The following is a 12858-nucleotide window of genomic DNA, read 5'->3' on the forward strand; positions in this document are numbered from 1 at the left end:
TCCAACAACCATCTTCGAGGAAGTCACTACGCCGGCTTCAGGAAAGCACGACATCGACTTTGGGAAAGCCCACGATGCCAAGTTGGCCTTTAAAGAAGACGGATCCGGATGCTCCAGTGGGTTTGGGTCCGAAGAGGGTCATCTCCGCAGCTTCCAAGGACGACGGAGGTCGAGTAGCTGTAAGATTGAGGCCCAGAAATGCAGAGGAGATGATGGCTGACGTCGCCCAAACATCAACCTTGCGTCACGTTGCCTTTGGGCTCTCGAGCTGGCAACTCGGGCCTACTTGGAGTGGTTGACGAGGATTTGAAGCTTTTGATTTATTTAAAGAGCTATGGTCAACCTTCACAAATATACTCCTCCCATGGCAATAACTTGGACTTTTAATCACATTTCGATAAGGAGAATCGTAAAGTGAGACTTTTTATGGATTTTCTACTATTTTATGCTTTTGGGATAATTTATATGTCAACATTATAAAATATTGTGAAAAAAAACATGAAATGGTAGAGAGTCCACGAAGAATTCCACTTTTGTAAGAGTCTCTTTAACATTCCTCTTACTTACATAAGATGAAAACTAAATTATTCTTCTTTTTTATACACTTGTGTTCATTAACACATGGATATCGAATTCATACAAATTCCTTTCTTATGTATCTAGCAACAAAAGAACTAAAAACGAACAGACTACGTGTGTGTTTCAACTTTAAATTCTTAATACAATACTCGAAAAAATCAATCAAGTAGCTCGAGAGAACTAATTGATCTCATTTGAATTTTTTTTTTTCTTGTGCGACGTGTATACATGGGGCTCAATGGGGCTATTCATTTATTAGATGCGTTGGGTCTAGATAAACCTTAACAAGACAGGCACCATATATTCACATACAAGCTCAATATATTTATTTCTTGACTTGCTTAGAAAACGACATTGTTGCCTTTCGGCCGTTGCCATGTGCTCAACGTTAGACAACATTACATAGTATGGACTATTCACATAATAGAAAACGACATTGTTGCCTCTCGGCCGTTGCCATATGCTCAACGTTAGACAACATTACATAGTGTTGACTATTCACATTATAATACGAAGTTCATTTTTTTCTATACGTTGGAAGCACTACGTTCGATATTATTAGTCTCACAATTAAGTATGGAAGTCTTGTGTGTAATGAGTCAATTTGTAACTCATTTAGGGGCTATTTGATGTGCTGGTTGAGATAGGTTGTAAGCAATTATAATGGACTTGAATCCAATCATTTGTTTGTTGCGTCAAAATATGAGCTAGACAGGACTGAAAATGATGGATTATGAATTCACAATAGAATGAGTTATCTAACGTGTTCTTATACATGAGTTACAAGTCTTGCCTTACATGTTCATGATAATACAATTGTATTCTTAAAACCTAATCTCATCCAACTCACCAAATGAACGTTTAAGATATGTGTAACTAACTAGGTACGGACCACAATGTACCCACCTACCTCAATTCTTCAAACCACCTCAATTCTCATTTCTCATCTTAGTTTCATCCTCGGAATGTAATTAGGATTAAGTTACTTGTAAGTAACAACTAACACTGCACTTACTGCTGTGCTAATTAAGCTTAAGTGGATTGGGAAGAGGCCTAACTAGCTAGAGGATGCATGTCAATTTGAAGTAGCTACTTGGATGGTTCAGTGTTTGGTAGCAAATTGGTGGTCGGTGGTCGGCGGAGATATGCATGCACATTGTATCATTACTGAAAACACAAACCCAAGAACAAATATATCTACATATTATATGTATGTATGTATGTGTGTGTGTATATAAATATAAATATATATATATATATATATATATATATAGTCCTCCTTGGAGACATCACCATTCAATACCATGCCACGGTTGACATTCTTTGGACGTCTCCTCAATCTAGGCTTGGTCTATCTCTGCTTTTTAGATAAAAAAATCACCCCCTATTTATTATATATGCCTCATAAAATTGAGAAATTTTTTAATAGGATCGAAACACAAGATGATACATCACATATCATTATATAAGTAAAAAAAGAATTTATTTTTTAACTGTCTAACCACTTATATAATAACTTGTAGGTAACAGTCTGTATTCCGACACATTAAAAAATCTCTTGACAAAATTAGTGTTGCTGATGACTTGTGGGGTAATGCTATCATCACATTATAATTATGCATGATTAAATATTAGTCATTGGAGACACTAGTTTTACAATCTAGCGGTCCATATAAACAGCGGGTTGAATTCCACGAACTGCGAATTTAAAATTTAATTATAACCGATCTATCCTGTGACTTAACTCAAATTTCAGTGTCGTTCAATCATAAACTTTAAAAAAAAACAAATATATATATATATATATTAATTAATTTTTTGCAACCTAATGGGCTGGGCTGTGTCAATCCATTGACATCCGATTCATTGCTCGTGCTGCTATGTCGACCCTAAAGTCGGGTAAGGTCTACATATAACAAAGCTCTTAAGACATAATCTAACCATTTGTTTAACGGTATTCAATTTCTACTTTGTTATATGTTGGTTCTAGTTGAAACCTCATAAACCACAATTGTTAATTCAAAAACAAAACCGAGATCTCACATGTATTTTTGTATCATCTGATCCGCTCTTGTCACATGCAATCGATCCTACGGAAGAACCTTTCTTATTTAGGACATTGCTTTAATCATGTTTGTCATTTAGTTTTTGGATTCGTATCAATTGGCGATGGTGGTGGTCTAACTACAAAGGGTTCATGAACATATTGTACACTTTCAATCCAACTTTTACACGTTTTTTGGATTCTGATATTTGTACCTTCCAACGTGAAAAAGTCAAACAAACAAGAAGTAAACGATGCATAATTTGATAAATCAATCTGAAGACTGAAGACGAACAAGCAAGTTGGTTCGAGTTCGCCAATTTAAAGATTAGATTGTAGAAACTTCAAACTTTCACTTTCATAGTCTTTTTTTTTTCTCTAATTCTTTTTTGGTGATGTGCTGTATTGAGTAATCAGAACTCAAACGTCAAAATCAACTCTTTATTTTTTATTTTTAAAATCGATAATTTTAACTTTATAAGATTTAAAAAAAAATCTAAATACACTCCAAATTAACCAATGAATTTATATACACGTTGATTTTTTTTATTTATATATATATATATAAAAGAGGACAACTGGTGACAAACAGGGATTAATCTATATAGGAACCGGGGTGGTCCCGGACCCTTCGAAGATTGGGAGAAACGATTGTGAAGTACCATGGAGGACCACCCAAAACTTTAGATGGAGCTCTATGAAGGACTGGATGGGATAAATCATTGTGAAAAATAAAAATTAGGTATAAGATCCACAACTGAACTGGATTTTCTTCGTCGGAGTTTGAATATGTAGTTGCAGAACCGGCTAGGTAAAGTGAATGAAGAAGATCGATTGTGTCCGTACTTCTGTCTTGTATGGAAATGGTGCCGTTTTTGCTTCTTTTTTTTTTTTTTTCCTTCTTATCTCTTTTTTCCAATTGGACCCACTATCTTCTCTCTAAATATTTTTTTTAATCCCATTATGCCGTTTGGCCCTTTTTTATATCCCTACAATATATTGAAGCTAAACATAATTATAACCTTTTAAATTAATAGCCTTCACCTCATAATTATTAATATCTCATAAGAAAGAAAACCTTTTAATTTACAAGTACTCTTAAAAAAAAATTAAAAAATTAAAAAAAAAAAAACCTTTTCAATTTACTAGTTCTCAAGAAAATTGACACTAAATATTGTGGTATGGCTTTTAATCTTTAAAAGACAAAACAGGGATGCCCATGTACACACAAAGTGCTCAACGAAGTGTTCATTTAAAAAATAGAGAAAAAAATTTACCTGCTACATACTATTTCCGTTTACAAAATCTTTAAATCCTTTATATTAGGACCACCTAAAGTTGAAATCCTACATTCGTCATTGGTGACAAACCACAGTTATTCACCTCTTCCGTCAAAAGTAATATTTGTTCAATCAGCCTGTATTTGATTGAAAAATATTTCTTTTGATGAATGGAATATGAAATTAATGTTTTGGATGCTTCACCTGAGTTAAGATTTTATATTTTTTTTTTTCATTGTTATAGTAATTTCAATGCAAATTAATTGATATCTTAATAGATATTCGCGATTGAGCCGCCTTCTAAATTCTAATCCAATTTTCTAGCATTGTCAAGAAGAAAAATAAGAAATCCAATTTAGTTACTCGAAGAAGAAAGGGGAGGACAAAAGGGTTCAAGGAATTTTTAATAAAATAATAAGAGTCGTGGTAAAATTACATACTTTGGTATATTTAAAAATTTTATGGAATTATTACATACTTTGGTAATAGTGTGACCAGTAAGCCATAAAATTACAAGTTTGATAAGTTAAAGAATCAACATCCTTTGTACCTAGTCTTTGCTTTTTAAACTTATTAGCTAATTTAGTTATGAGAAATAGCATGTACCTATTTTTTTTGTTATGATGTAACATATGTTATTTGAGGTTGTGACATCAAAACAATTTTTTTTTTTAAATTCAAGTTTGAAATCTTTTTTTAATTTTTAAAGATTAAAGTAGTTTTTTTTTTAACAAATAATATCAAGAAAGGAGATTCAAGCTTGAACTTGAATTACAAATTTTTTGCAGAGATTAGAGTAGTTTAATTATCACTTTGCCACTAGAAAAAATTATAGAAAAATAAAAACGGAAGGGCATATATGTAGCATAATAATTTTTTGAAACCACCTCTAATGATGGGCTAAATGCTAAATTACCCCCCAAACCATCTCCAACCCATGCTAAAACATTGGGCTAAATGCCAAATGTTAAAGCTGGGCGAAATACCCCACAGAATCCCCCCCCCCCCCCCGTGCGACTAGACTTGCTGGCCATTGGGCCAGTCTCTGCCCGTTCATGCTCCAACAAGCCCCACGCGGAGCGCCTGAAATTCGGTGGGCCCCGCTGTCAGCGGTTTGTCGGCCACCCAATGCACTCCAACGACTACATTTTCAATCTGATAGTTGGTTTTCACAAATCGTTGGATCATATTCAAATTTGATTTTTTTTAAATATGTTATTTTAAAATACATTGAATCCAACGGCTGAGATCGAATATAATCAAATCTAACGGTAAAAAAAAAGATCTAACGGCCCAAATTTAAATCCAACGGCTAAAATTATTTAACTCAAAATTCACCCAAAAACTCTATAAATACCTATGTATTTGTTCAAACATCCACACAAAACTCAAATTTCTCTTAATTCTTCCAATTTATCTTTCTACCATTTTTTTCCATTTCCAAATTGTTCAACATGGCAAGAGAGCATATTAGAGGTTGTAATTGGACATGTGAGGAAGATGTTGCTCTATGCTTGGCATGAGTTTCTGTTAGTGAAGATGGTGCAGTTGGCACAAATCAAAATAAGAAGGTTTTGTGGGATAAAATCATTGCAAAGTTTCAAGAAAACTGCAATAGTGGCGGATGGGATGGTGGTGGTTTTTCAATATTTATCAGAATTTAAATTGAAGGCTTGCTTTGTAGAAAATTTAGTGATTTTTCAATATTTATCGGAATTTAAATTTTTTTAGATTAAAATGTTCATAAAATTAATTTACGATAGTCTGCATATTTTTTTTTAATTTAATTTAAGAAAAAAAAAACCTAAGTTCATTATTTAATAATCTCAGCTAAAATTTTAGGCCAAAACAGTTGGAGCAAAAAAACTGTTACTGGGCTAAAAACTAAATTTTTTGGACGAAAATATTTGATTTTTAGGTCAACCATTGAAGATGCTTTAAATATAGTGACTTTTATTAACTTACCAACAAAAATAAAAATAAATACGTGTGAATAAAAAGGGGGAGAGGAGTTCAAAGAGAGGGGAGGTTGGGACTCGGGGGAGGAGACCAAAGTGGGTCAGAAGACTCAGAGACACACGTTGATTGTAGGCAACACCATGTGCTCGCATGTCACATTCCCCTCCTCTGATTCATTCATTTCATTTCTTACCCCCTCCTCTCCCTTCTCTCCTCTCTCCTCTCTCCTCTCTCCTCCTCCTCCTCCATAGCCTCTCTCTCTCTCTCCCCAGTCGTGGTCAATACTCATCGTGTCCAAGTCAAGGGACAAAACGAAACAGAACCCAACTCATTCAATTTCTAAGCTTCTGAAATCAGAAGCAGCAAAAATGAAGGAAAGCTCAGATGGGTTTGTGAGGGCAGATCAGATTGATCTGAAGAGCTTGGATGAGCAGCTGGAGAGGCATCTCAACAGGGTCTTGACTTTGGAGAAGAGCAAGATCATGAGAGACCCCGAAACCAATTCCAACAGCATCCACCTCACCACCACCTCCACCTCCAATTCAACCGTCCCCACCACCGCCACCTCCACTTCCTCCAGGACCCTCTCCATCCCCAAACGCCACCGCCAGGAGTGGGAGATCGACCCCTCCAAGCTCCTCATCAAGTCCGTCATTGCTCGTGGCACCTTCGGCACCGTCCACCGTGGCATCTACGACGGTCAAGACGTCGCCGGTATTCCCCTTCTGTCACTTGCTCTTCATCTTTTATTTGGGGGTCCTTTGAAAGTTGTCAAGTGTCTGCCCTTTGTGATTTTCTCCCAAAAATCCAATCTTTTTCTTTCGGTTTCGATACCCATTTCTTAAAAATTTAATCTTTTTGTTGTATTTTTTTTCTGCTTGTATTATGGATGTTTTTAGCAAAAACCAATTGGTTTTTACTTTAATTTAATTGAATTTCGGGAGATAATTGAAGATCTTAGTATTTTCCACTTTGGTTTTTCTACTGTAAAATGTCGTTTAAGCACAAAAGTAAGGTTGATTGTAGTGTTGTTTTACAATTATTCACTTTGTTTAGTCAGTTCAAATGTTGGATTAGGTGTACTGTGTGGTTGATCTTGCAAATCAATACAAGTTTCTTACTTTATATACATTTAGGTACTTATATATATTTGTGGTAAAATTCCAAATGCATATTATTCAAGGGACTGCAATGAAGGTTGCCGATTGTCCACTGTAATTGTACTCTTATGGAATCCGTGACTCTTACACGGGTTTGTGTTGAATTTTCTGTTGAGAGCAACAACTTGGATAATGTTGCTGTACTCCTCAACTCTCATGTGACTTCCCCGCCTGTTAGTTGAAACCTGTCCAGCAACTGAATAGGAAAAATGCTCATACATACATATTTATGTTAGTGAAAGTAAGATCCTTATTTGTCGACATATTATTGTAGTCACTGTCGTCATCATCGTCTAATTCAACCAAATTATCCTTTTCGATTCTTTGTATTTTCCCTTCCTTTTTCTTTTTATTGGTTCGTCATGATATTCAATCTGGTTGCAAGTTCTACCGTTACAATGACGGCTCCTTTTTTTTAATGCCAGTTAAACTGCTTGACTGGGGTGAAGAGGGTCACAGGACAGACTCCGAGATTGCTTCTCTAAGAGCAGCTTTTACTCAAGAAGTTGCTGTCTGGCATAAACTAGATCATCCTAATGTTACTAAGGTAACTTTCTACCTCTCTATTTTTAGAATTGTTGTTAAGTGTCAATGGATTTGATCGATTCTTCGAACTTTTATGAATATCAAAACCCGAATGTCTTTGTTTGAAGGAAGCCTTTAGCATACATAACGTTAAAGACATTCACTACGTCACTTCACTAGGGTTGGTTTTTCTGGCGTTATCCATAATGTGTCCGCAGAGAGGTTTCTAACTTCCTAGTGATAAAATTGTTCTCTAGTCACCATATCATTATCCTTCTTGATGTATCACAGCCTAAGGTTGTAACCTTACCCGAGAAAGTTGCCTTCCTTTTCTTTGGTATCCTTCAGTTGCATCTCTCACCACCTGAGTGAGGTAGAAGCATGAGTTTTTGTATCATGAATTTTCAGAATTTACTGAGCAATTTAAGGTAGCAAATAAGTTAAGGATAACTTTTTAAATATCTGTACAGTAGTGAATACATGCTACATTTTTTTCTGTCTGGACGTCATAAATACGACAATTTTTTATGCTATTTAACAGGCTATAAGTTCAAAACTTAAATGCTGCTTTAGTACATAAATTGCATGCATAAAATATTTTGTGATTATATTTTGATTTCTAGAAATATGATATACATTGCAGTTAGTTTCCAGTAGTTTTTATTACAGATTGAATCTCGCTAAACTTCTGGTCTTTTTGATGTCCAGTTTATTGGGGCGACAATGGGTTCATCAGATCTACAAATACAGACAGAAAATGGTCAAATTGGCATGCCAACTAATATCTGTTGTGTCGTTGTGGAATATCTTCCTGGGGGTGCTCTAAAATCATACCTCATAAAGAATAGGAGAAGGAAGCTAGCTTTTAAAGTCGTTGTCCAGCTGGCACTAGATCTTGCTAGAGGGTATCCCCTTTCAGTTCTTATACTATTTTTAATTTCCTTTTCGTTAGAGCATTGTAATTTGGTAGATAAAGAGTGAACTTCAGGCTGCGTTATTGTCAAGCCAAGCACTTAGACTCACTTGTGCTGTATTTTCCAGGTTGAGCTACCTACACTCACAGAAAATTGTTCACAGAGATGTAAAGACGGAGAACATGCTGCTGGACAAGAGTCGTGTAGTCAAGATTGCTGATTTTGGTGTTGCTCGTGTTGAAGCTTCAAATCCCAATGACATGACTGGGGAGACCGGCACGCTTGGTTACATGGCTCCTGAGGTATTTGGTCTACTCTAGTTGCTAAAATTATTCTGGCTACGACTTCACCACCTTACCAGCTACGTTTCTTGAATCTTAGGTAGTTGGTAATCACATGTGTATGCGCATGTAGTTTCTTGAATCTTATTGCATGAAAATGAAACTTTGGCATTTCCAAACCCTGTTTCGCTTGACGTAAGGAGGGCGGTTTTGCTAATATTATGCTAAGACAGGAAACGTACAATAAAATAATTGTTTACTGTATGTTTAGTGACTTGACAAATGGGTGGGTGACAGGTCCTCAATGGCAACCCGTATAACAGGAAATGTGATGTTTACAGTTTCGGCATCTGTTTATGGGAAATATATTGCTGTGACATGCCATATCCTGACCTTAGTTTCTCCGAAGTGACTTCAGCTGTGGTTCGCCAGGTAAACCATTTTCCTATCTCAACCATCAGCCTAAGTTGTAATTTTTTGTTCCTCGAAATTAATCCTTTTATTGCTATCATGTGCCTCTTTGCAACCACAGAACTTGAGACCTGAGATACCTAGATGTTGTCCAAGTGCCCTTGCAAATGTAATGAAGCGATGCTGGGATGCGAACCCAGACAAGCGGCCGGAGATGGATGAGGTAGTCACAATGTTGGAGGCGATTGACACAACGAAAGGCGGAGGTATGATCCCTCAAGATCAGTCTCAGGGCTGTCTTTGCCTTCGAATGAAACGAGGACCGTGAAGATTTTATTCGTTAAGATACCAACTGGGATGTGTGATTATTTCCAAGATCAAAAGAGTCCAATTTGTACTTAAGATAGCAAACAGAGAAAAAGATATATGGGATATATCAAAAGGAGATGAACAGAAAGGTATAGATTGATGGGGCAATGCTATTTTTCTCATTTTCTTCGAGGATGTAAAGCTTTTATTAAATATTGTTACCCTTTTTTCCTTTTCTTTTCGTTAAAACGAATGTGTATTTATTTGACTGGCACTACCAGCACCTTGGAAGATCCGTTTATATACTAGTTATAATGACATGAATTTATGACTAAATTGACCATATTTTTTTTTTTAGGTATGTGCCTGTTTGATGAATTATTTAGGTAATTGACTGCATGGAAGTGTTTGTCCCAGTCAAACAAGTTCTAAACGTCAGAGAGTTGAACTTGTTTGATTGGTTTTAGCTTACCAAGAACAAAAGTTTGTGTTTTAGTTTTTCCCAAGTACAAAGAATTGGATAAAACTTATTCAAAAAGTAATAAGGATCAACTGAGCAAATTTGAGGGTGATAGGACCGCTAATATACAAATAGCATTACCTCAACTAATACAGTTAATTACAGCAGTAATCCATCTAATGACTAACTCGACATATAATTCAGGCAAAAACCTGCAAAAATTTTGAGGAACTAAATGGCTCAAGAACTAGTTGGCCATAGAAAATAAAACAAGAAACAAATATTAATGCATGTCAATTAGTTTCTCTATAAGCAGCCGATCCTACTTAGTGGGATAAAAAAATTTGTTGTTTGTCAATTAGTTTCTCACTAAACATTGGACACTTGGACCTCCGACCGCGGTCTGACATTAACGTCGTCTTCCCATCGAGTGGTTTTGTAGAAGACGGCGTACAAAATGAGCTGCATTGCGCCGGAAATCGTTCCCAGACCATTTGGAATCTGCCAAAGTTATTCAAACAAACATGTTAAAAATTTGCACTTTTGTATAGGAAAAGGTTCTTGTATTTACTAGTTGGCGCTCATATGGTCAATTAATATGTGTTGAAACTTAATTTGGTTCATAAAAGTACCAGAATATTGATATCCAGTTTAAGGAGTGAGTAGACCAGCCAAATAACTCCATTGAAGAAGTTAGCAAGTGAGAGGCAAAATGGCATATACTTTACGCTCTTTGTCTTGATCACCATGCCCTACCAGTCAAAATAAAAACACATAAATATATGAAATTGATTTTCTCATGGATCAACGAAAATGAGAGAAACTTGAGTAGGGCAACAATAATCACAGACTCTCACAAATTAATGGGTCTCATATTATTTGGCTATGATCCGGGAATCTTATAGAACTACAACTATCAGTGAACACCATCAAAATCTCTAGGCCCTACTTAAGTTCTTCTCCAGTGAAGAGATTGATCAATATTAGTTGAGAGTACTAATTAATTCATAGAAAAATATATACATACCATGACTGTCAATGGTGATACATACATAAGGATGTTGAAGACAATGCAGATGATCCCAACTACCAGAGACCGCTCTTTAGTTGTACTGAAAACGTACATGGTAACAAAAACCACAATAACAAAGAAGACAACTTCAACCACAAGTGCAATAAAGACCTTCAACTGCAACCCAAGAAAAGGAAAAACATTAGGTTATAAGTTTTACCACAATGACAAAGAAGATAACTTGAATCACAAAGAAATATTAATACTTGATACATTTAACAACATAACATATTTTGGCGCACCAACTAATGCATTTGTTAATATACTTTTTAATAAAAGTGGATCGTATCGTTGTGTGTCTAAATTATATTACTTTTATTAATTCCGTTAGCATAATATATACTTACGCGTTGTGAACCTGGAGAAAAGATTAAGAAGACGAAAATGTAGACGAGTTCGATGACAAATCCAATGCCATTGATTGTTATCACAAGAATGCTGTCAGGATGGACAAAGGGCAGGCCATAGAAGAACCATAAGGCACAATTCAGCAACGTTACCACGTAGGGATCCGGCTTGAAATCTGATACTGCTTTTTGCTTTACTATTCTATAAAATGTTGGGCTGCAATGTTGGATTCATTAATCAACACAATTAGATTAATTAGTTTTGTAATTGCAGAGGGGAGAGAGGGAGGGAGGGAGAGAGAGAGAGAGAGAGAGAGAGAGAGAGAGAGAGTTACATTGGGGAGAGAAATAAGCACAAAGAGATGACATTTCCTGGATGCAAGGTATATGCGGAACAAGAAAATCATTAGAAATGTAAAAGATTTAACAGGAAAAAGTGAAAAAATATTAAATACTAGAAAAACCTAGATTAAGGAAGATTATGTTTAGATAATTTTGTCACAAGAAAACACATTCAGACAAAAATCAACTGGTAATTATGTTTAAATAATATATACAGTTTTATCAAAATGTATAGAGCATTTCCGATGTATTTCTTCCACATTATACGTGCAATATATGCAGTTCGTTTATCTTTGTGTACACATTCATGTTTGATTCTTTGTCAGCCATCAGTTCATGCAATTAACCAAAGACGTCACACATTCTTTCTTGATAAAACAGTCATTGATTAATTAGTATTTTCATTTAGTTTACGATTTTGACAAAGAAACCCTAAATCATGTGTTCATGCATGGTAATTGCCATGCACAAGGTCACCAAAAACTCGATATGTCGCTACTGATAAAAAAATAAATTTGAAAACGTAAAAGTAAGAGGTAAAAAGCAAACACCAACACAATTTCACTGACCGATAATGCCAATAATCGTTCTGACTAAGCCTGTGTCCACCATTTTTCCGTTTAAAGAGTGCTAGTTTAAGTACTTAATCTTAATGAATCCAAATTTTAATTATTTAAAGGGTCAACCTACCTATATATGAACGGATGCATGAAGTTTTGGATCAAAACAAGATACCATCCACTAAATTTGGAGGGTCTCTAAATCTATTGACTAAATTTTCGTCCTTAATTTTCTAATCAACCGCAATTAACAATTTCTTTTGTTAATTAATATATGGTTCTGGATAATTCACCGTTGAATTAGGAGTGGTGTGAGTGTGGTGAATCATCCCCTCACTATATATCTGTTTCCAGATAGTATAGAGCGGCGTTTCATGGATTAGGGTTCCACAAAAAAAGGAAAACAAAAAACCCCCGCAGTTCAGTAATTTCAGGTAGAGTATATAGCAACCCCGGATTTCTCTCTCCTGTATATTACGTTCCACATGTCCAGCTTCAAGCCGGTGTTTCAATTTCAATATTGGGAATTGTTTCGCTCACAATCTTCAGGTGATGATGATGTTCAACACCTTATTTATAACTACTAGATGAATTTAAATTTTCAGATCTAGTGAA

The 12858-nt window shown here is 35.5% G+C and overlaps 2 protein-coding genes across 2 annotated transcripts; one reads left to right on the forward strand and one right to left on the reverse strand.

The window, feature by feature from the left end:
• Nucleotides 1–5937: 5937 nt before the first annotated feature.
• On the forward strand, nt 5938–9817 carry LOC137713472 (serine/threonine-protein kinase 52-like). Its single transcript, XM_068452772.1, has 6 exons — nt 5938–6576; nt 7448–7569; nt 8256–8452; nt 8589–8763; nt 9040–9174; nt 9275–9817. Exons 1-6 carry the CDS (start codon nt 6231–6233, stop codon nt 9479–9481), a joined length of 1182 nt encoding a protein of 393 aa, XP_068308873.1. The 5' UTR covers nt 5938–6230; the 3' UTR covers nt 9482–9817.
• Nucleotides 9570–12303, reverse strand: LOC137713473 (bidirectional sugar transporter SWEET5-like). Its single transcript, XM_068452773.1, has 6 exons — nt 12253–12303; nt 11677–11713; nt 11342–11558; nt 10950–11111; nt 10555–10674; nt 9570–10423 (listed from the first exon to the last, which is right to left on the reverse strand). Exons 1-6 carry the CDS (start codon nt 12293–12295, stop codon nt 10292–10294), a joined length of 711 nt encoding a protein of 236 aa, XP_068308874.1. The 5' UTR covers nt 12296–12303; the 3' UTR covers nt 9570–10291.
• Between the last annotated feature and the right edge of the window lie 555 nt (nt 12304–12858).

This window comes from Pyrus communis, chromosome 13 (genome assembly GCF_963583255.1).
Source record: "Pyrus communis chromosome 13, drPyrComm1.1, whole genome shotgun sequence".
In the NCBI taxonomy this organism is placed as follows: Eukaryota; Viridiplantae; Streptophyta; class Magnoliopsida; order Rosales; family Rosaceae; genus Pyrus; species Pyrus communis.